The 25,233-nt window shown below is 48.9% G+C and overlaps 1 protein-coding gene across 1 annotated transcript; it reads left to right on the plus strand.

Annotated features, from left to right (window-relative positions):
- The first annotated feature begins 13,603 nt into the window (after positions 1-13,603).
- LOC135382753 (uncharacterized) lies at positions 13,604-16,237 on the plus strand. Its single transcript, XM_064612604.1, has one exon. The coding sequence runs from the start codon at positions 13,604-13,606 to the stop codon at positions 16,235-16,237; it is 2,634 nt and encodes an 877-aa protein (XP_064468674.1).
- Positions 16,238-25,233: the final 8,996 nt, after the last annotated feature.

A 25,233-nucleotide genomic window follows, 5' to 3' on the forward strand; every position in this document is an offset into this window, starting at 1 on the left:
ATCTGCGTTACAACATAACGCGAGCCCAAGGTTTGCGTTAAAATATAACGATCGCTACGCGCTTAACGCGCGCTATCTCCGGTGAAATATCGCGCGCTACGAGAGGGCGGAGCTTCATTGCGTTTCAGTGACGTTCCGTGGCGTGGCGGCGCGGCAATTTCAAATAATAGCTATAACGATCGCTATGCGCAGCTCAAGATCAAGGCCCAGGTCTCCTGGGCTAAACTGTGTGTTTCGTCGACGTAGATTGTACCTTCTCGTATCCTCGCGTTGTTACTGTCCGATCGGTAGCCTGGCGAGCTGGCGAGCTTCCTCGGCTCGTTGGGTGAAGTCCAGGGCATCGCTTTCTTCTTCACTGGGCTCGTGAGGCAGCATCGCGTCGAGCATCGTTGCTGCATCACGGCCGTGCACAAGGTGAAACCGCGTGAACCCGCTTGTTTCTTGGGCTGCCGTGTTGTACGTGACGTACGGCAGTATTTCGTCCCACGTCTTATGCTCTACGTCGACGTACATCGAAATCATGTCGGCAATAGTTTTGTTTAGCCGCTCGGTGAGGCCGTTTGTTTGTGGATGGTACGCCGTCGTTCTGCGGTGGACGGTGTGGCTGAGGCGGAGAATTTCTTGGGTGAGTCTGCTTGTGAATGCTGCTCCTCTGTCGGTGATTATGGTCGTGGGAGCTCCGTGCCGGAGTACAGTGCATTCAACGGAAAACTTCGCCACTTCAGCTGCAGGCCCTTGAGGGAGGGCTCTTGTCGCGGCGTTGCGTGTTAGGTAGTCCGTCGCTACGATTATTCAACGATTTGCGGTAGACGATCGCAGGAAGGGTCTGAGTAGGTCCATCCCCATCTGTTCAAACGGTGCCGACGGCGGCGGAATCGGCTGAAGGTATCCAGACGGACGCACTGGTGGCATTTTTCGGCGTTGACATTCCCTACACGTTCTCACGTACTGGTGGACAGCTTTGACTTTTGGCCAGTAATATTTTTCCCTTATGCGGGACAGTGTTCTGCTGTACCCCAGGTGACTCGAAGACGGCTTGTCGTGATAGGATGCGAGGATTTCCGGGCGCATCCCTGAAGGTACAACTAGAAGCCATGTAGCGCCTTGTGGCTCGTGATTCTGCTTGTAGAGGACACCGTTACGTATGGAGAAGCTGGGGAGCGATCGTCTGAAGACGGCAGGGACATTGCCAGCTCGAGTTTGCAGGTAGTCGATGAGAGGCCTCAGTTCTGGGTCGCTGTGCTGTTCTGAAGCCATAGTGGTCGCATTGACGGGGCCCAGGAAACTGTCGTCGATCTAGTCGCCGCTGTCTGTTCTCTGGAGTGGTGCCCGCGACAAGCAGTCTGCGTCGTTGTGCTTTCTTCCCGACTTGTAGGTGATGGTGACGCCGTACTCCTGTAGCCGAAGACTCCACCGTGATAATCGACTCGACGGGTCTCTCAGGTCAGCGAGCCAGCATAGAGCATGATGGTCTGTCACTACTTTGAACAGGCGTCCGTATAAGTAGGGACGTAGATTCGTGATGGCCCATATAAGTGCAAGCCACTCCTTCTGTGTTGTCGAGTAGTTTTTCTCGGCCCTGGATAGCGTTCTGCGTAAGCGATGACACGTTCGAGGCCGTCTTGTAGTTGAACCAGCACTGCCCCGAGACCTTCATTGCTTGCGTCGGTGTGTATTTCGGTTTCGGTGTTGGGGTCGAAGTGTGCCAGCACAGGTGCAGTCTGGAGGCGTGTCTTTAATTCGTCGAAAGCCCATCCTCCAAGAAGCTCCATCCTTCGTCAGTGCGTTGAGCGGTGACGCGGTTTTCGAGAAACTTGGGATGAAGCGGCGATGGTAGGCGCAGATGCCAAGCTTCGTACGTCTTTAACGTTAGAAGGAACAGGGTAATTGGCGATATCCGCTGTTTTTTCGGGATCCGGGCGTATGCCGTCGCCGCTTACGAGATGGCCGAGAAACATGAGTTCTTGGTAGGCGAACCGACATTTTTCAGGTTTTTGGCGATAGTCCCAGCAGCTCTGATGGCCTCGAGAACTTGTTTCAGCCGTTCTACGTGTTCCTCGAAGGTTCTTGCGAAGACTACGTCGTCGTCGAGGTACACAAGGCAGGTTTGCCATTTTAACCCAGCCAGTACGGTGTCCATGACTCGCTGAAACGTAGTTGGAGCTGTGCAGGGCCCGAACGGCATAACCTTGAATTCGTAAAACCCATCCGGAGTAACGAAGGCCGTTTACTCACGATCGCGTTCGTCGACTTGCACTTGCCAGTACCCCGTCTTGAGGTCCATGGAGGAGAAGAACTGCGCATTTTGGAGACGATCGAGTGCGTCGTCGATGTGTAGTAACGGGTAAACGTCCATCTTCGTGACCTCGTTGAGTTTTCGGTAGTCGACGCAGAACCTGGGTGTTCCATCCTTTTTCTTCATGAGTACTACCGGCGACTCCCACGGACTGGTGGACGGCTGGAAAATGTCGTCGTCCAGCATTTCTTCTACTTGTGCTCGGATGGCTTCTCACTCTTTAGGCGACACCCGATACGGCATACGATGAATCGGCCGGACGTCTTCGTGGACTATGATGCGATGCTTTCCTATACCGTCGTCTGTCGCACTTTGGACGAAGTGGCGAAACAGTCACTGAAAGCCTGTAGTACTTGCAGAAGGGTGTGCTTCCGCGCCGCAGTTAGTTGAGGGTTTACGTCGAACGGGCGGTCGTGGTGTTCTGTGGCGTAATCGGTACGTGCACTGTCCAGTAGGTCGTCAGCTTCGCCGTCCTGCCGAACTGCCCACGTGACGCCATCCTCGGAATGGACTTTCTACTAGAAAATAAAGCGGTCATCGACTTCACCAACGGAGTAATTTCCTTAGAGACGCCAGAAGGGGAAGATGACGATAATGCGTGGCTGACACGTATAAGCCCGGAGAAGCGCACAAATACGCATGTGTGGCAGCTATAGCAAGTCAGGTCAGTAAGGTCGACCTTCCTCCCTTGTCATCACGTATTATTATTGCTATGAGTGACACAGCCCCGAATGGCTCTCTGTTGACCGAAGGAAACATTCATCTCCTCCTACAACGCGGCATCGGGATAGCAAGAGGAATTGTGCCTGTCAGAGACGGGAAAATGCAGCTACTAATTACGAACTTTAGCCAGGAACCGCAGCATCTCACAAGTGGCACAAAAATAGCTGTCCTTGCGGACGATTATATCACCACAAGTATTTGTCTCCTGGACAGTGCCCCGCACCTCCACCAGAAATGTCACGGATGAAATCAGACGGCGAGGCGAGACGGCGAATGATCGGCGAACACTTTATTCTAGCGGCTTAGCTGGCTAACACAAGAGCGGTAGCTCATAGACAGAACTAAGGTAAAGAATGCTCCGGCTGGGAGCTCACAAGCTTTTATACACAGCGGCAGACTTGTACAAAATACTGCGCAAAAGTATTTAAAATAAGATACTAAGTACTCCACCTAAAAGTATTTAAAATTGAGTAAAAAAAGTCAAAACCGTAAGTAATTTGAGAAGTGTACAAAATACTGTAAGTATTTAGTACTTAAGAAGTATTTAAGATACTCTTTAAAGTACTTTAGTATTTAGCAGTAAGTGAAACGTGTATTCTTAACGGGGCCCTACAAATGAAAGGAATAAACTTCATCGGTCATGCTTAAGCATATCTTTCATTTGCAACGTCTAGGTGTCAAGTAATGTTTGACGAACTTTGGTGAACCCAAGTAAAGTTTGTTGATACTTTCTGACCCAAAACTTCGTAATCCCTCGTGCATGTCAGCTCGGGTCTTTCAACCTCTGGCGCGTGTTTATTGCTTTGATGACGAAGGAAATAAATGCCGGGATACTCTTGTACCTAATCTTCTGGGGATTCACCTGGCAGTACGAATAGGAAGCGTTGTCTGACAATGTTGGCTATTGACAGCAAGGCAAAGCGGGGACCAGACTATGGTACAGGACGATAAATGACAGATTCCCGAAAAAAGAAAGAGAAAAGAGTGTTAAGTTCCAGTGTCCTGAAAATCTGGACACAGCTGGAAGTGTGCTTAACGAAGAAGGAAAGTATTTTGAGTACTGAGTAGCAAATACCGGAAAAAAGTACTTTAAATACGTTAAAAATACTTGTCACAAAAAGTATTGAGTAGAGTACCAAAATACCGGGAAAAGTATTTAAAATACTGTACTTAGAGTACGTACTCAAGATACGTACAAGTCTGCACAGCGGCGAACATTGTAGAAAGCGCGCGTCAGTGAAGAAGAGGAAGTAGAGAAGCTTCTCCGAGGTCGTCGATCCGTCCATGAGATTGATGCGAGCGAAGGAACAGATGCTTCTGGAAGCATCACTCGCTAATCAGCGCGGCGTGTCGTGGATCTCAGTCCGTCGCTTGACACCTCCCCGCCCGCTGCCGCTGTTCCGTTCGGTCGCTTCAAAGATGATACGTGGCAATATTCATTGTACTTTTATTTTGGGCTATGTAATCCTGTTCAAGTTCTGTCAAAGGAGCGTGTAATGCCACACAATATAGTAATATCGAAAATGGTTAACAATTGGGCTGTTCGGTGCAGCATACTTTAAAAGCGATAAAACCCCCGTGGCGGGGAACAAGTCAAAAAACGACACAACACACAGGCACAGACTGACGAACAAGGATTTATTATTATCAAACCTGGTTTATATCCTCAACCAACAACGCCTCCTTCAGCAAGGTTCCCAATCAAACCCTCAGCATGCCTAGTGACTTTATCTTTATCAAAAGCACAAGACGTCCCTCCTTTTTGAATCTTCCAAAAACTTCTCGACTTGAGCAGTTATCAGCACTGAAGGCACACTCACGCACCTGGACCCCGCATTTTTTATACTGAAAGCTTCACGATATAAAAAAAGCACCGCCCTTATTACTCTTATATAAAATTTTTGTCTCATGGAATTGAGCAACACAACCCTGGCAACTTTTTAAATGCTCAACCAAGTTTCCATACCCCCTGCTAACCGAATAACGATGTTCCTTTAACCTAACATTAATGCACCGGGATGTTTGCCCAATATATTCACGCCCGCAACTAAACGGTATGCGATAAACAACCCCAACTATACAGTCCACAAACTGGTTTTCATGACTTATAGAGCACGGAGGTAACTGCTCCTGGTTTACCTTCCTAATCAGTGATCTTAAGCCGGGTTTTTTACGAAAGACTACTTCAACACTGTACTTGCTAGCTACTTTTTTTTATCCTGTGGGAGGCTTTATGGGTATATGGAATTACCCCAAAGTTCCTTCTTTCAGGGCTTTCGGTTTTTTTGCCACTACTTATTTCTCTGATGATTCTGTTTAAGATATCCCTAATGATGTTCTCAGGATATCCTGCTTCTTCTAACCTCTGAATTTGCTCTATACAACCAGCTTTCAGCATGTGGATGCAGCACCTGCTCAGAGCGTTATAAATTACGCATCTAGCTACACCATTTTTTACGGTCTTTGAAATACAGGACCCATACGGGGTTAAAGGCTTTTTACATCTTTGTTTGTACTGCCAACAAACACCTGTAGCATGCGCAAAGATAGCAAGGTCAAGAAATTGCAACCTCCCCTGTTCCTGTGTCTCCAGGGTAAACTTCAAACCTTCCGCACTTTTTTCAAAAATTTCTTTGACCTGAGCCTTCCTGACTTCATTTGGGGCACATAACAGAAAATCATCCACATATCTCATGATAGTTAACATGCCTAATTCGCTGCAGCTACCCATAACCTTCCTATCAATTTTTGCCATAACCAAGTCGCTAATTATGGGCGCAATACTTGAGCCTATAAAAACCCCTGTCCTCTGTCTGTAAACCTTTCCGTCTACCTCCACCAAGGTTGATTCTAAGTACAGACTAAGTAACTGTAAGAACTGTTATACAGAGCAACCAGAGGAATTTTGGAATTTTACACCTCCGAACAATTCAATAGCCTCTTCAACGACTTCAAACATTATCTTTTTAGGCAGACTATAATACAAATCAACAACATCTAAAGAAAAGAATTTAACTTCTTGGTTCTCTATAGTTTTTTAAAAAAATCCACAACTTCACAGGCATTTTTTACCCGGAAAGGATCATAAACAGTCAAAAGTTTAAGGTTATCCTGTAAAAACCTGCTAACTACACCCTGCCAGGTATCCTTTTCACAAATTATAGTACGAAAGGGAAAGCCCTTTTTGTGTAATTTTACGGTATGAAAGGCCTCAAGATACTGACTTTGTGCCTTTTTTTATCAAACCAGCCAGTTTGTCTAAATTATTATATATGAACCATTGTCTGGCTTTTGTTTTTAGGTTCCTACTAGGTCTGCCCTTAACACTCACGAAATCCTTGGCAATGGCTTCCATCTGCTTATTTTTGTACTCCTCAACCCCCAAAATAACAAAGGAACTATCTTTGTCGACCTCCAAAAGGACGCAGTTGTTGTTCCTAGGTGCCCAAGGTGTTTGTGAAAAAAAGAAAGAAAAAGAAACGTGACGAAGTTGTACGAGCACAATGTAGTGCCTGTTCCCCACACTGACCTTGTGATGTGGACGAGCCTGGTCAGTACTTTTGATGCATTGCTTGCATTCTCGCTCCTGATCACTTTTTTTTTTCTCATTTCCTCCTGGATCAAGGAACTCCAAGAGAGCAAAAGATGGCTATAACTCGGAAGGCCCGTGTAGAACTGAACGTCATCATCATTTCCTTCGAATTTTTCGATCCCAAATGGGGTTAACTGCTCAAAGTCCTGTACATTTCCCTGTGCAGTAGCAGGCTCAGCACAAAGCAGGTTAATTTCATTGGCTTGATTCTTCAATTGGAGCCTGAGGCGTTCACGCTCCACGTTTGTAGCAGTTTCTGATACCTTCCTCTGGCCAGCTGTTACTTGAACTGAGCTATATTTTTCTCACAGTTGCAAGGGTTCTGTGGTTCCGTTGCAACTGTTACTTCGGTTCAAGGCTCCTGGTTGCTGTTAACGCACGAGGGATTCTTCTTAATTTTGTGCTCACTTCTCACCTCACATTCCACGGAAGGCTCTTCAAATGCTATTCATCGTGCTGTGTTGCTGGTTCCCTGACGGGTATGAGCTCGTTGCCTATATCACACCGCTTCTTTTTTGTGCTCGAGGTGCTCGTGGTACCCTTTGGAGTGGTGGCTTTCTTGCAGATTTGGGCTTTGCAAATGGGAAAAACAGAGGATACAGCAAACGGATGCAAACGCCTGTGGCCGTTTCCCACATTTCACAGAAATTCAGTCTCGAGGAAATGGTGACAGCAAACCTTGGTCGAATTCGAGACTGAAAAAAATGGACCTTCCTCGCGTTTGATTGCAAGAATCCTGTTCTTGCGCAGTTCCGGGTCCTTCTGAAAGCGATGGTAGGGCACCTGCACGTAAAAAAGGCATTATAGCGACGCTTTTTTTGATCAAGCATGGTGTCGTGTCCGCTATGTTCCATCCAGCCGCAGTCAACCACGCTGGCGTACGCTCTCGTGCCGAGTACCAAAAAGCGCACGTTTACTTCCTCGTCTTCTTGTGTGTGCCTCGTCACGTGACCCCGCGTGCATCGTCAACAAACCATATTCCATTTGTATTGACACCACACATGGGATATGCTCGCACATATGGGATATATCGCGACGGCCTTTCGCTTTAATTATTGAGAAATACCAGCTCGAAAGCTCCGTACACGCGCAGCACCCTGTCACATTATCTACGTTGCTAACGTGGAGCGACTGCAGTGCGGACGAAACGGGTTTATAGATGGTAAAAAGTTTAACATGTCGCGGTTTCGCTTTACCCGCCCAAACCCCGTGAATACTTTACACAGATGTAAGTCAAGTAAGCAGGACAACTCTTACCTTTCGTCTAGAATTGTCGAAACGTCCTTGCTGCGCGCACAGTGGCACACAACAGTTTACAGGCATGGTGAAGAGCCACGCAATATCCAGCGATACACGCAGGGGCAATCGGGATTCATCAACAATGGCGGTTACGCCCAAGTTTCCCTTTCGCCCCCACAGATGGCGCTGGCCTGGAAGTCGATTTGCAAAGCGCATATTCGCGTTTTTCGCCAAATCAACACCGCACAGCGGTGGCATTCGGGTCTAGCCGATCCAGGTACACACGGCCGAGTCCGCGTTCAATTCCGGATAAGTTGCTGCTTTTCGCATGGGTGGCTAAGCTGCACCTGTACTTTGCGGTTGAAATCATGGATGAAGGAAAGAGTGCGGACAACGACGAGCCAACTAACCGAAGCGACTTTTGTCCTGGCCCACAATGCGACTCTGCGCGCCGAGGGGACAACCAGTTTGCCTTTCCGCGTTTTCTTCTTTCCACACATGGAATACCGCCTACTTTGACGCATCCCCGGAAGAGATGGATTTGAGAGACTCAAAATCAGCAAACCTGTCACATCAGCAGTGCTTGTGTGTGTGTGTGTGTGTGTGGCGCAGCTTTGGAGCGGTACTGCCTACATATCTGATGAACGTTCTTTCTTTTTGTTTTTTCTGGAGCACACTTCTGTGCAAAAAGGGAAGCAAAACCCTGTCTAGGCAAAACAGAACAGTTTTGTTTTAAAACTTGAGTAGCCATTATGTTTAAGAAAGCGTAAGGGATAGCGCGAAAACGTATACCAAATCAGTTTTGTAACTGTGCATTTGAATGAGCACGTCAAATCTCTTGGGAAAGAATGCAAAAAGAATGCTATGTTTCGTCTAGGTTTCTCAAAATACATGCGCACCAGTGGTACACGGGTGTCGCAACATTACCCCGTGAATTCTAAACGTCGGACATGCGCTACACACTTAGAAGATCTTATCTGTATGAGAGCATCAGCACAGATGTCCTGTGCTTGCATGGCTCTGATATTCCTGCAGCGCAGGACACCCGCAGCTTGTTATTTCGGCCTCGCAACCGATAAACGTCAAATTCAACTTCACGAAGTGTGGTTGATCAAACACGCCGGAACTCCGCAGATAATACGCGACAACTATAGCCTTCTCTTTGGACATCTCGGTTACGCCTGCCAGAGAGCATGCCTGCCATGCCTGCCAGGAGAAGAGTTTAATACTCGTTCTCCTTCAACGCATCGAGAATCAACATTGAAGTTCACAAATCCCAAACTCGAAGCTAGGCGAGAAACTGGATATGTTAGCCACGTTGGAGTTTAGATGCGCCACCTACAGGTCATGCAAAACGCGAATATTGTAGGCATTTGAGGTGATTGGTGCTCTCTTCTTACCATGAGGATCGTGCGCACTGCTGTACATGTTGAATGTTATGTCAACATTGTACTGTCAACAAAGAAGATGATGACTCATTGTCTGTGACACTCGCGTGACAGACACCGCGTTCATTCTAGTTCCTTCTAGCGGAATAAACACATCGTCATCCCTCTCTGTCCTGTCTCATCTTCAACAAATGGTGCCGTGACCAGGATCGTCGAAGTGATCGGATTGGAACGGAAGATTATAGTACAGAGAGCGACGGGCGACCGTACCTGTACATCGAGATGGAGAAGCCACAACTTCTGAAGAAACGTAAAGTCATGCGTGCACAGGTAACTACCTTACTGAACGATATCGAAAGGCGCATGACAAGCGAGGAACGCGATGCGACTGATTTCAAGGAACGGGTGGAACGTCTTAACAGCCTCAATGCGATACTTATGGACGTTGACAGTCAAATCGAACCTCTTCTTACTGAAGATGAATTTGAAGATGAATTTACGAGGCAAATCGAATATCAAAATCGTATTGGTACTACCACATTCAAGGCAAAAGCGTTCCTGTTGGCAAAGGGAAGTGTTTCGTTGCCAGTCATAAGAACGAATAGCGACAATGCACCACCTGTGGTAGCTGTCACGAATACCGCTAACGACGATGTCACGCTTCCGCCACAGGCTCCAGAGAGAGCGCGGCACAATGCAGTTCGGCTTCCTAAATTAGACTTGATGAAATTTGACGGAAGAAGGCAGCAATGGCAATTGTTTTGGAGTCAGTTCGAGTCTGCCATACACGACAACGCAAATTTGTCGTCGAGCGATAAGATGAGCTACCTGATGGCAGCCCTGCAAGGGGAAGCAGCGAATGCAGTAAGAGGTCTTCAGTTGACTTCTGGCACATACGACAATGCAATTGCTATTTTGCGTGATCGTTTTGGAAACGAAAATCTTCTTATTCAAGAACATCTGAAAAGTCTCGCCGACATACAACCTGTACGATCAAGCCGACATGTATATCTGCTACGAAAATTATACGACTCTGTACAAGCCCACATCAGAGGACTAGAGTGCTTACATGTCACTATGGATTCATATTGTTCCATGTTGTATCCTATTTTACTCAGAGCTCTTCCTCCGGACATGGCATTGCAGTTTAATCGCACGACTGGAGACAAGTCGCAACTCGCCACTCCGGAGTCGCGTACGCCAACTGGCACGGCTTTCCATCGAGACGCTTTACAGCTACTGTTAAAGTTCATTGGCAACGAAGTTAAATATAGGGAGGAAATGGATGTACGCTTTCTTGAGACTGGTTTCAGGAAAAAAGAGGTAAAAACGACGAGTCATCCGTTCACAAGACAACCTAATGGTCCACCAGTCACAACGCTACAAAGTACAACACAATCGGGGAAACGAGATAACTGCATATTTTGCGGTGATACAAGACATGCCACTTCAGAGTGTAAAAGTTCGAAGTCTCTCGAGGAAAAGAAGAAGCTACTCGCGGTTCAGCGCCAATGCTTCCGATGCACAAAACCAAATCACTCGGCAAAACAATGTAGGAGCCATCCAAGATGCAGTACGTGTTCCGGCCGACACGCATCAACTATGTGGGATCCCACATACAAACCGCAAATCAAAGACAAACTCTCCGAAACTTCAAGTCCCGTTACTCTCAAAGAACAGTACACTCTAAACCGTTTTACACCTTAAAGGGTGTAAATCAAAATGTTCATGGCGCACACCTTTTAAGGTGTATTCCAACACCCTCATGGCAACTGGGGTGTAAAGGGAGTTATCATATCTGATGATTGTATCTCGGGTTGCTACCTGCTGATATCTTGTTTGGGCGCGCATGTTGTTCCTGAAAATAATTGTCAAAGGCGCTGTTGCGTCATGTGCAGTGCTTCCCCTCAGAGTCAATAAAAGAAGGCCCCGACCGGAAGACACTTTTTTCATGTTCTCGGCGCTACCAGTTCAGGTTGCACAACTTGTCATATCTTGTTCTTAATGCACAAACGACTATGACAGGTGTAACGCAGAATAAAACTTCTGGGCTCATGGCAATATGCGGGTTACTGTGTATTCACAATTACCAGCACGTTGCATATAATCACATTGAGGTCCAAATATGTATGTACATCAAGGTGATTTAATATGTGTGTGAACATGCACAGCCGACATACAGAAAATCATGTATGGCGTGGTAGCTGTAAATAGCTTTTCGTGAAATTGTAGACCTCAGCAGGTACCTCCCCGATATGCATGTTCATGACTTAGAACTTTGCATTTATTCGTTTGTTCAAGGCTTTGCAGTGTTGTACCCACAAATATCTAACCCCTGTAAAATGCATTACATTGTTCATTATCCGCGACTCATCAGGATGTTCGGTCCAATCCTAGCTGTATGGTGTATGCGTTTCGAAGGGAAGATTCCAGGAAGATAGAAAAACTCTACATTTTAAGAACATAACCCTTTCATTAGCAAGAACACAGTTTTATCAAATGTACGTGTGGTCCCAGTCCTTCATCAGAAATGCCACATCTACTCATGGTTCCAAGGAGATACTACTTCAACATGCCCCAGAAGCAATTCAGTGTTGCACTCATGACCGTGATATTCACGCAGAATCTATAGTCTATGTGAAAAGTGCAGTTGACAATGATAACACTCTTGATTATTAACTCTGACACAATTTCTCCCATACAAACATTAACTACAGTTGAGTATGATGAGCACTATCATGTATTTGTTTTGTCTTGCAATGAGGAGCAACGTGTTTTAAGAAATTTAGGCACTATATCAATAGATCCTCCAAATCTGCATACATTACTAGATGCTAGACGTGTTGTAAATCCACGTCATGCACTTTTGTAATGTAACTTCCCGTACCTTGTTGTTGTATACATCTACTTTTGTTCACGTGAACGAAAATAAACACACTCCCTTCCTACACCCAGGCGATACACTGATCACCATATATTTCACCTGAGGGGGTATTACACCATCGTTACACCCTCAGGAACTTCCAAAACAAAGTTGTAGGGCGTGAAAGGGGTGTGATCTTTGTTAATACACCTATTTTACACCTTTAAAGGTGTGAAACGATTTAGAGTGTAGCCAACCCAGATCATCCGTGCACCATACTACTTCAGACTGCGACTGCTTGGTCTGGGGGCGCCAGGACCGAGCGCTACACCCGCATCATTTTCGACGGTGGTAGTCAGCGCACCTTTATTACAAAAGCCCTGTCTGACGCAGTTGGCTGCAAACGCATTCGCACGGAGGACGTCTCCATCGGAGCTTTCGGAAATGTTCCACGACGACCGCAGGTGCTTGATCTTGTTGAACTACATATCAGACAACAACCTACATGCAGCTGCCAAACCGTTCGGGCTCTGGTGGTGGAGAAAATATGCACCCAAATTCTGGAAATTCCCACACAGGACATAAAGGATCACATGCGCGAGTGCGGTCTACTTCTCGCTGACTCATCCGACTCTCCTGGCAGTCCACCACTAGAAATTCTGGTTGGAGCAGATTATTATTGGGATTTCGTGACTGGAAGGTCCCAAGAATTACGCCAAGGAGTACAGGCCATTGAAACAACACTCGGATGGACGCTACAAGGATCTTGTTACGCCATGAATATTGTGAGAACGGCTAATTGCAACAGCGTTACGGTCTTACAAGTGAGTCAACTTCCGAAGAGGGAGTTAAATGAAATGATGGAACGCATATGGGATCTGGACAGTATCGGCATTCGCGCGAACGAGGCAGAAAACCGAGAATGTAACCCGGTAGTGGAAGAGTTCGAAAAATCCATTGTATTTGAACGTGGGAGGTACGTGGTCGCGCTGCCATGGAAGACAGAAGTGTCAATTGGTGACAACAAACGAATCGCCGAGAAGCGTCTCTCGCAAGTCACTAAACGACTTATGAAATCACCAGACTTAATGAAGAAATATGACGATGCGATACGAGACTACCTCCTTTCGGGTGTCGCAGAGAAGGTTAACGAGGGCGTGAATGAAGGTATGGTGCATGGACATGTCTATTACATGCCGCACCACGCCGTGATACGAGAAGACCGAATGACGACCAAGATAAGAATAGTGTTTGACGCTTCTTCTCATGAAGATCATACGCATTCGCTGAATGAGAACTTGCACCCTGGCCCAGATTTAAACCCGTCCATCGTGGCTGTTCTTCTTAATTTCCAGCTACATCCTGTGGCTCTAATAGCCGATGTTCAGAAGGCGTTTCTACAGATAGTCGTACGGGAAGAGGATAGAGACGCACTGAGATATTTATGATACGAAACAACCCCACAGCAAGGGCAACCGCTACCGATACTTGAGACGTGGAGAATGTCTAGGGTAACATTTGGGACCACGCCTAGCACCTTTCTGCTGGCAGCGACGTTACGCCATCATCTGCGATCGAACGCTAACCCATATTCGGAGGCTGTGGGCCTCCTAGAGAACTCTATTTACGTGGATGATGTGGTATTGGGGGCCAGGAATGTTGAAGAGGCAGCGGAGAGATACGCTGAAACACAAGAGATTTTTCGTGACGCCTCCATGAAACTACAGAAATGGGGTTCAAACAGCAAGGTAATGAGCGACAGATTTCGAAAGGAAAAGGACGCAATCTTGCTGCCTACAACTACGAAAGTTCTTGGAGTACCATGGGACCAGGCCAACGATACCCTATCGTTACCCATACATGGCACAGGAGAAGGTGACATGCAAACTCCGAATGTTACAAAGCGACAGGCCTTGCGTAAAATTGCGCAGATATATGATCCACTGGGGTTCATTCTACCGTATAGTGTCACCGGAAAACTGATACTGCAATCCATCTGGAAAAGAGAGCTGGGTTGGGACACGCCACTACCAAGTGACCTCAATGAAAGGTGGCGCGACTGGTACAGCCAACTCACCCTCCTCACAGATGTACAAATTCCACGGTATTATGGCATGACAGACTCGGAGCAGGCCGTGGCAGAGTTGCATTTCTTCTCGGATGCAGGTCCTGCTGCCTACGGGGCCGTGGCCTATTTACGCCTCAAGGATGACTCGACAGGATACCGGACAGAACTGCTAATGGCAAGATCTAGGATTGCTCCCATCAAAGAGATGACGCTCGCTCGACTAGAGCTCCTAGGAGAACTGATGGCGGCACGCCTTTCAACATACTTGAGGGACAACTTTAAACTGAAGACTCTGAATTACTTCTGGACTGATTCGATGATCACGCTACATTGGATAAAGGGCGATCCAGTACGTTGGACGAAATTTGTCTGCAATAGGGTAATTGAAATTCAGCAAAGCGTTGGGAAGGAACATTGGCATTATGTGGCGAGCAATACGAACCCAGCCGACCTCTTAACCAGAGGCATAGCGCTGAGACAATTACTGAACTCTGACCTGTGGTGGAAAGGACCGTCATGGGACCGTCAAGTTTCACGTCATACGTGGCCCTCACCGGACAGTTCATCTATAGCCGAGAGCTTAGAAGTGCACCATGTAGTGTTGCAATCGAATCAAGAGACAGCAAATCCCATAGTGGATGTGGGAAGATTCAGCAACTTAAATTTCCTTCACCGGATGACAGCATGGGTGCTACGCTTCATAGCTAACTCAAGGAGAACGAATGTGCAGGTAGGGCCGCTGTCGGCGGAAGAAGTCGAGAAAGCACAAAATTATTGGATCAGGATAGTGCAGAGTTCGGCATTCACAGACGAGATCAGCTGTTTAAAAAGGGGGAGGCCCATTCCCGAGTCATCCAAGCACCGAGATCTCAGGCCATTCGTGGACGACAGCGACATTTTGAGAGTCGGCGGATGTCTGCGCTCAAGTCAGCAGTCATTTGCAAGGCGTCACCCCATTCTCATCCCAGCACACTCCTACTACGGCGACCTCTTGATGTTGGCATCGCATCGTCAGGTACTGCATTCTGGGGTACGAGATACACTCGTCCAGGTCAGGGAAAGATTTTGGATGATGAAGGCACGGCAACAAATCAAGCGTGTCATACGGAATTGTACAACATGTAAGAAGAACGATTCTAGGCACTTAACACAAGTGGATGCTCAACTACGGGCTGAACGCATAACAATGTGTCACCCTTTTGAAGTCGTCGGCGTCGACTTCGCCGGGCCTCTAACGCTGAAACGCAGAACTAAATCGTATCAAAAGGGATACATTGTCCTGTTCACGTGTGCGGTCACCAGAGCCGTACATATCGAACTCTGTGAGGACATGTCAGCGAACAAGTTTCTACAGGTGTTTCGCAGATTCACAGCTCGTAGAGGAAATTGCCATACAGTTTATAGCGATAACGCAAAGGCTTTCAAGAGAGCAGCTAAAGAGCTTGGCGCGCTATGGAGTGTAATGAGAGCTCCCATCATTCAAGACTATACGGCCATCAGAGCAATCAGGTGGCGTTTTATAGCAGAGCGGGCTCCGTGGTGGGGTGGATTCTATGAGCGGTTGATACGCTGGGTAAAATCCGCAATTCGAAAGACTCTATCCAGGACAATTGTAGATTTCGCCGAGATGGAAACACTACTCACCGAAGTGGAGGCAATGATTAATTCCAGACCGATCACGTACGTCTATAACGAACACACAGAGCCCACGCCATTGACACCGGCAGACATGATTACTGGAAAACGACTACTAGCGCAGGCTGCAACGACATCAACCACTCCCGAAGATGCATTGCAGGATGCCCTCCAGTCAACGGAGTTAATGAGGAACACATGGAGGATGCGCCAACAACGCCTTGCATTGGTATGGGAAAGATGGCAGAGAGAATATCTCAGCGAGCTTGGTTCTGCACATCACTCAAAGGGCTTAAAAGGGACTGATGTGAGTGTCGGTGACGTTGTTCTCATCGAAGAACCGAACCGAACCGAACCAGGCTACAATGGAGAATGGGGGTCGTGGAGAAGGTTTTCCCGAGCTCTGATGGAAGGATCAGGGTATGTCTGTTGAGGACATCCTCTCGGACCACACTCAGAAGACCAGTGCAACATCTCTATAAGATTGAGTCTTCACAGCTACAACGGCCAAACGACTCTGCTTCTTCGCGGGCGGCAAGCTGTTGAATGTTATGTCAACATTCTACTGTCAACAAAGAAGATGATGACTCATTGTCTGTGACACTCGCGTGACAGACATCGCGTTCATTCTAGTTCCTTCTAACGGAATAAACACATCGTCATCCCTCTCTGTCCTGTCTCATCTTCAACAGTACAAGAAATAAAGAAACCAGTTTGAAACGTATCGAAAACTGTGCAGAGTGCCTTTAATAACCTTTCTGCAAACGTATCACACGCATATTGCAGACCGTCACTGAATGCGTTGCGACTTTTAGCGGCAATGTCAAACGTTTCGTCAGCATCAGCAGAAGTCACTGACAGCTGGCGCTGAAAATCGAAACACCTTCCGTGTTCGTCTGCGAATTGTTGAGAGGGAAAACGCTCCTCTGCGCACGGTGCGCTGTGACAGCGTTTTCCCTCCCCCGTGCACAGAGGAAAGGAAAACAGCATCGCTTCTACTTGAGCGTCGAAAAAACGACCACCAAATCGCCTTATTTCTAGGTCCTTTCCCCGCGTGGCAACTCCAGCAAGACGGACGCCAAATAACGCACAAGTTTAGAACTGCTGAAAACAGGTCCCGACGTAGTAGACAGGCACCTTTCGATGGTATACGGAAGACATTGCGCGTGTTTTGCGTGCGGCATGTGTCCACATAACAGAAAACGTGTGTCGAAGGAATTCGGTAGCGTACCGCAGTGTCTATCTGCCAGACGGAAAGATAAATCAGTATATTTCCATCACTTCCCTCACGGTAACGATCGAAAATCACCCCGACCAGCCCCAGCGTCGAACAAGTCGCCGCAAAGCATGAATACGTCGCCTTCGCACCGGGAAAACCGTCACCAGAACGATGCTTGTCTGCTCTAAACACTTTCATGATAAAGATTACGTCTTGCCACGTAAGTTTTACTTACACACTTCATTCAGTGTGCCAATATCGTGGGTGCCCACGCGCACTCCACATCAGTGTAGCTTAGTTGATTCAACGATACTATCCCAACACTGTTGAAACACAAGAACCGATTAACTGCAGCGAAAGTTAGTGCGATGTTATTAACACAGGAACCACAAGTGATACTGCATACGCCCACTTGCATGTAATCGCTTCGAAAACAAAGTGAAAATCTAACGGAGCTGAGATATATCTGCTCTGCTCTGCAGGCGGCAGTGCTCGAAAACGAGTGTCATGATTCATAATGGAATCTGCACAAATATGCAACTTGCAATATGCGAAGCAGCCAATTAATATCTGTAGCCATGATTTGTATCACGTGTCACAAACAGACGCTAAGTTTTCGACATGCTGGCGAAAATAAGCGTAGCAGTGAAGCAGTAATGCGGCGACGTGTTTACACTTTTCTGACTGACCAGCTGTGCAAGAACAGAAACACCTAATGGCCTGTGGAGTTTCACTGCCGCGTGATTGCATCGAGAACACGGCTTCCACGGTATGCGACTGCTTGCATATGCCCGAAGTTTGCAGGCGAAACCCGACGCATTACTTCACGAACTTCATTTTGCGTGATGCCAGCAAGGATGAGGTGTCTTGCTGCCAGTTTTGCTGTGTGGTCACCCTCAACAAAAGAACGTGACTCGGCCGTGCAACCGAGGAATTTCATTATCGCACAAAGCATGAGGGTGCCGACGGACCTGTTTTCGAACGCCATTTTGAAAAGTAGCAGCGCCCTCTGTGGTTGTTGGAGTTGCCAATAACTGTCTCGATTTTCGTTCTTACAACGGCAATGTTACCAGTGACCCCGAAGGATTCGATGTTCGCATTGGGTAAATCTCCTGCCATTGGTAATTAAAAAGTTAATTAACGAAAGTCAATTCTGGAGCTGGAATGAATTCAGAATTTTCCGAATCCTAGTTCAAGGAAGGTTTTACGAATCCACGAATCTTTCGAATTAGTTATTAAGAAAGAGTTTAAAAAGCCAGGGGAAAAACGCTTCTACTGAAAAGTGTTTTTAAGCTGAATTTGATATATTTGTTTAATGAAAAACAAATCAGTTCCGTTTCAGGAGAAAACATACGCATACACTTTTTGAATGGAATTCAATTAACACGCTGTGCATAGACTACAGGAAATATATGAAATCTCGAGTCTGAATTATTTCGATAAATTTAAGCAACAATTAAAAGCAAAACCATGTCAGTTTTAAACTTGTAATGTAAGAGTTCCTGCCTGAACTCTTTCACTCCAGAGCAACGTAAACAAGAAAACACTCGCCTGAAAATCAGGCTTTGACCGGGCTCTGGAGGCACCAATTTTAAACAATTTCAAAGTGAAACACACAAACATGGCTGGTGGATTCGAAGGATTCGATTCGCCGTTTTGGGCACTGGGATTCGCGAATTTCCCGAATCTCAAATAACTGCCTAGGATTCCAGGACTCGCGAATTCGGTTGGCCCGTCCCTGTTAATTCATCAACACGAAGCTTGCCTGTTCCCTCTTAAGGTGAGCCTTTAGGCGTAGAGTACGTCGTCATAGGTTGAAAGTGGGAAAAAGTGATTTTTCTGTTTTAGAAACCCCTTCCATAGTCACTGTGTACACCCTGTATATCCATAACATCAAGGCACAATGTCTCTCACGTAACGCAGAGGTTTGAAGACAAGATGGATGCTACACATAACACGGCGTCTCACGACACAGACTGGAAGGTATTAACACTTTTACGAGATGAAAACTTTGAGCAAACCACCGAATGAAACACTGCACGAGGTCGATGTCCGACAACGAAAATTTTCGAGGGGACTCTGTTCGGTGTGGATCCGAAATGACGATGAGACCATCGGTTTCAAGGTCAGATGACGGTTGCAAAGGCTTCCCGAGGACGATACTCCGTGCTATATCGCGTGCGTGTGCAGTAAAGAGAAGCAACGGTAGCAAGCAAAAGATAAACTAAAAAACAAAATAAACCGAGATTGAGCTTTTTCTGAGAAAAACGTACGGTGCGCGTGTGCAGGAAAGGCAGGTGTCGCAAATTTTGCGTAGTATGTGGTACATGCACTCTGTGACGCTAAAATCGCCCGCGTACGTTGCGTACCTCAATACAGCAAACATGCATTATAGACGCACGTTGTCGGGCGGGTTCGAACCCGGCCGATGGCGTCGACCACTTCATGGCAGGATAGTGACATTAAATACAGTGTGCCATGTGTTAAGATTTCAGCTGATGTTAAAGAACCCCCAGGCGGGCAAAGTTAATCCACACACTGACCACTGTAGTGTCGCTTATGATCACAGTTGTACTTTGTGGGATGCCGCGGCCGCACGGCGGCGCCGTTATCTTGCCGGGAGAGGGCAAACTGGCTGTCTCTCCCGGCGAAGATTATTTAACTCGAGACCGAAAAGGCAGGAGGGCTCTTTTTTCTGAGGGAGCGCGGTTCTTGGAAGATTGCTCCCGCACGGTTCACTTGGAGACAGTCCATGTAAGTTCCTAGGAATGTTCCCCGTGTACGCTTCCCTGTTGACTGATTAAAGAGTGTGCTTTTCACTTCTGTCTGTGTCTTCCGGTGCAGCGGTTGGGCAAAAGACTGGTTGGTTCTACCCCAAGTGGGATCTAGGGGGCGGAATCCCATAAGTGGCGCCAACGTGGGGCCCGACCAGTCTCGCCGCACGCCCGGGAGGCACTGACAGCTAGTGTATTTGCAGTGCTGTTCGTAGCATTTGTCGCCCGTGCCCTGTCGCTTTTGCTGTTTATTTGTAGTTTGGGAGTGTGCATTTACTGGCCATGCCACCCAAGAGGCCCCCTCTCGAACCCGTCTACGAGGACGACCCGCCAGTAGCGGAGGACCTGCTTCGGCAGATGACAGCTCTCTGCGCTTTATTGTCGCAGCAGCTCCCCAGTAGCACGTCCGCCGCCCAGCCGTCCTCTGAACCCCCGCTACGCCTGAACCTGACGATACCGACATTTTCGGGCTACAGCGACGCCAAGTCCGTCGAAGATTTTCTCGCGGACCTGGAGGCTTACCAGACAGCCGTTGGAGCAACCGACGAAGCCGTCCTGCGCCGGATACTACCCACTGCATTGTTAAGCTCAGCTGCTGTGTGGCGCCGGTCTCAACCAGCATTTCCGTCTATGACCGAATTTCAGCGGCTGTTTCGGGAGGAATTTTTGCCCCCGGATTATGCAATGCGTATGCGTGAGGAACTCATGACTCGAACGCAGCACGCGGAGGAGAGCCTGTTGGAATATACTCGGGCAATCCAAGAACTGTACCGCAGAGCTGAACCGCTCGCGACGGAAAGCAAGAAGGTGGCCCGCGCTATTCGCCAATGTCACCCTCGTTTTAAGCCTTATTTGCGGGGGCGAAGCTTTTCTTCGCTCGATGACCTCGCTAAAGAAGCCCGTGTCATCCAAGCAGATTTGTTGGCGGAATTGCAGTACCGCCCACCGCCTAGGCCGGAACAAACGCTGGAGCCTAGCTGCGCATGGAACGGGCCGAGACAGTCGTTAGACGCGGAATTAAACCCCCGCGTGACTGTTGGAACACACGGCGGTTCGTCCACCGGGCCAGTTTACCGTTCTTTGGATCCCTTTGCATATGGGCAAAGGAACCGAGCGACGTCGGCACGAGCAGAGCCGCGCGAGCGCGAAGTCGGTGATGCACGTCATACACCACGGCAGGACAGGCGCGACTTTAGGGCAAGTAATAACGCAGGAACACAACCCCGTTGTTACGGTTGCGGCGAACGCGGTCATTGTCGTCGTAACTGCCCGCAGCAGACCACTACCACCCCCAGAAAACCCCCGCAGGGAAACCCGGGACGCCGGCGGCGGTAATTGGAAATGACTCAGTTCTGTCGTCGGCTGCTGAAAATGTCGATGAGAAGCAAGCGAATTCTAACCGTGCTATCTTGTCTGATAACGTAGTGGCCTCGGTCCCGCTCGCATGTCGAGCGCAAGATGACATATGCAACATCGGACCGTTTATCGTGGCGCGCGTTCTGAGTAAGGACGTTTCGGTTTTGGCGGACACTGGAGCGGCTGTATCCCTGATAGGTGACACCATCCACGATTGGTGCCGGGAGCGGAACATTTCCGTACGGACAACCAGGACCTGCCTAAGGCTCGCATCAGATGCAGTGGTACCAGCCGGAGGAGCAGTACGTCTCACTTTGACCGTCGACGGACAACGTGTCAGACAACGCTTCATCTACCTGCCCGGATTGGCGGGACTGATGATCCTGGGACGCGACTCCATTATCCGGATGGGACTCTTCCTGGACTTACGTCGCGGAGGCTACCAGCATGAGAGCGGTACTACCTTCTACCCCTTCATGGAGTGGACGACGCCGGAAACGGAGCAGAACCGGACTGGTGAGGAGACCCAGGATCCCGGAGCTGGACAATCTACGTCCGTTGAGCTATTTTCCGAAGCAGAACAGCTAACAGCGACGGTCGTACTCGCTGTTTTGGAGGACGCCCTGAAACGATTTCCAGGAAGCCCAGACCAGCGACGCTTGCTCGCTAAAGCATTGCGGCCATTCTCCTGTATGTTCACAGAGAGACCAGGTCTAACCCATGCATTGGAGCACCGGATACAAACCTGCGACGCAAGGCCCAGGCGATGTAATCCTCGGCCTTTGAGTGTGCATAAGCGCAAGCCCCCTGGATGCTGCGCTGGATGAAATGATCGAGACCGGTGCTGTGAGACCTTCTCGCAGCCCTTGGGCTTTTGCGGTGTTCTTACGCCGAAAAAGGATGGAACCGCAAGGTTGTGCGTGGATTACCGCCGACTGAACGAGGTGACGGTAAGAGATTCGTACCCTTTTCCCTCGATAGACTCGGTCATGTATTCGTTGGGATCCGCCCACGTGTTTACAACTTTGGACTGCAGTAGAGTATTCCTGCAGATTCCGATAGCACCGGATGATGTTGAGAAAACAGCATTTACCTGTCACAGGGGATTATTTGAATTTGTCCGACTGCCCTTTGGACTGTCTAATTCCCCCGCTAGTTTTCAGCGAGTGATGGACGAGGTGCTTGGCGATGCGAAATACAATTTCGCAATGGTGTACATGGATGACGTAGTAATTTTTTCACGTACATTCCAGGAACACCTTTCTCATTTGAAAGTGGTGTTAGGACGCATGCAAGCTGCAGGATTGACTGTCAATCCCCGGAAGATGCAGTTGGCTACCAACAGCATCGATCTCCTCGGGTTCAAGGTGGAGTCCGGCACGGTCAGGCCGAACGAGGACAAGCTAAAGGCTATCCTTGAGTACCCCCGCCCGACGGATGTGAAAAGCTTGCAGCGCTTCCTCGGTATGATTGGCTTTTATAGACAGTTTATACCGCGATGCGCAGACCTAACGCAACCGCTAACTTGGCTTTTGCGGAAGGGAGCACGATGGTCGTGGGGTCAAGCGCAGGAACAGGCGTTTACCTCTCTCGCTAAAGCGATTGCGGAAACTACCCGCTTGTATCTCCCGGACCTCAATCGCCCATTTGTACTTCAAACAGATGCGAGCGATTACGGCCTTGGTGCAGTCTTGTTACAAGAGCATCACGGTGAACTGCAGCCCGTGGCATTTGCAAGCCGTACGCTGACGCCTCCCGAACGCAATTATAGCGTGACGGAGAAGGAGTGCCTAGCAATCATGTTCGCACTACATAAGTTCGACATGTATTTGGATGGTGCGAAATTCACTAATCCAACTGACCATCAGGCACTGTCCTGGTTAAAGCGGTTGAAAAACCCAGCCGGACGGCTCGAACGTTGGAGTTTAACGTTGCAGCGATATGACTTCTCGGTAGAATACCGGAAGGGAACCTCAAATAAGGCGGCAGGCGCGCTATCTCGAGCACCGTTGCCCCTTGAGGACGTCGTTATTCCGCAGGAGCTTGTGGCCGCGGTTAACCAGACCGTCACGGAGGAGGAGCTCTCGTGGGGACAGATTGTAAGCAGGAACGACATCCTGGAAGCGCAGAGGACCGACGGCCTTTGTCAGCATGGGTCAAGGTGGCTGGAAACAGCAAACCTGGAAGGCACGAAAGACGCTGAGGAGAGGTACGACTCCTATCAGCTGAGCGAGGATGGTCGCCTGGTCCGGCACATTCCCCAGGCGGACGACGAGGAGGTTGGTGATAGCCCCTTTCGGATCGTAGTTCCAAGGAAGCTACGCAAGTCATTCCTCAAATACTTCCATGATTCTGCATTGTAGTGTCACTGTAGCGGCAGCAAGACTTATTCTAAGTTGTGTCGTAACGCGACTTGGCCAGGCATGAGACAGGATGTTTTGCAGTATACACGCAGCTGTCCGATATGTCAGAAGTCTAAGCCGCGTGGAGGGCAGCGCCCGGCTTGCTGTAACCGATTGTTAGCCAGAAACCTTGGCAGATAGTCGCATGTGACGTAATGGGTCCTTATCCCAGAAGTCCTCAGTGGTAACCAGTATCTGTTAGTTGTTACAGATCACTTCACGAAGTGCGTTGAGCTTTACCCGCTGCGGAAGTTGCTGTCCGCTCGGATCTGGGACAGACGGCTGGACGTTTTTTCCCGGTTTGGATTCCCGGACCAGCTCATCACGGATAACGCCTCGTACTTTACAAGTAAGGTATTTGTCGATAGTTGCTCTGCGTTAGCATACGTCACGTAAAGACGTCCCCTTATGACCCTCAGGCGAACATAACTGAGCGGGTTAATCGCAACATCAAGATGATGTTGGTATGTTTTACCGAAAGGCATAAAGATTGGGACGCCCGTCTCACGGAGCTTGGCTTCGCCACTCGTACTACGGTAAATAGGTCGACAGGATTTACCCCGGCTTATTTGAATTTCGGACGGGAAATTGTGTTCCCCTCGAAAACACGTTGCGAACACGGCACGCACAGCCTAGTCGTTCGTACGCGAAGTATGCTAATGATCTTCGCGATAGAATTTCGACTGCCATTCGTTTGGCACGAGAGAGTCTTGAGGTCGCAAGACTGGAGCAGTCTCTCCAGTACAACAAAGGTCGGCGCCAGGTCATTTACCGCGTTGGAGACCTGGTCCTAAGGCGAACACATCCCCTTAGCGATGCAGCGAAAGGCTTTGCTGCTTCTCTCGCTGATCGATGGGACGGTCCTTATCGGGTAAGCGCACAGCTAACTCCGGTCACTTACAGGCTCGAGCGTTGCAGCGACAACGAGGAAACGGGCCCCGTCCACGTGCAAGACCTCCAGGACCTTCAGCCAGCGCATCTCGGACAACGGCAGGTGGGAGGAGGACCAGGATCTAGCATCGCAAGCCCGCTCTCCCTCGAGTCCCCTTAGGGCCGGTCAACCATCCCCCCAAGAGACTACTGCACAGGGCGGGGTTCCCGGGATTACCCGCTATAACCCGCTATAACCTTCGCCCACGTAAGCGACCGAGGTGACTTTTTTCCTTTTTTTTGTCGCAGGCCTCGCCCGAGGTCCCTAACCCCCTGTCGGTACCCTCCACCTCCACTGTCCAGTCGGCCCACCCAAACTGCTCTGGTCCACTCCGTCCCCCGGCCGCTCCACCATGTTGCCACTTGGACCACGCTAGATGACCTAGGAGAAGCCAGCATCAGCTACGTCTCCCGACGACGCTGGCGGGACCAAGCTCGACATTTGCGGGGAGACCCCCCTTCTGCGATTCCAGAACCCTTCAGGGGGTTCATCCTTGAGGGACGGTTCCCCTCCGAACCACCACCACTCTACAGCCCGGAGGAAGTGCTGCGACTGTGCCCCATCTGCCAGGTGCCCCAAATTCACACCGAGACACATCGCCGTGGGTCCCTCCACCTCGGCCGCACCCAAGGAGCACCAGCCCCGTCTATCCGGTGAACCTGCACGACCTCCAGGCAGCTCTAGCTGTTATTCGTCGTCTACAGCCGGAACTTTTGGCCCCTTCCCACCAGCTTCCTCGCTCACAAG

Source organism: Ornithodoros turicata, chromosome 1 (assembly GCF_037126465.1).
Source record: "Ornithodoros turicata isolate Travis chromosome 1, ASM3712646v1, whole genome shotgun sequence".
Taxonomy (NCBI): Eukaryota; Metazoa; Arthropoda; class Arachnida; order Ixodida; family Argasidae; genus Ornithodoros; species Ornithodoros turicata.

Bases quoted from the DNA above. Each gene is read 5' to 3' on its own strand.
- LOC135382753 (XM_064612604.1), top strand. From the start codon at position 13,604: ATGTCTAGGGTAACATTTGGGACCACGCCTAGCACCTTTCTGCTGGCA.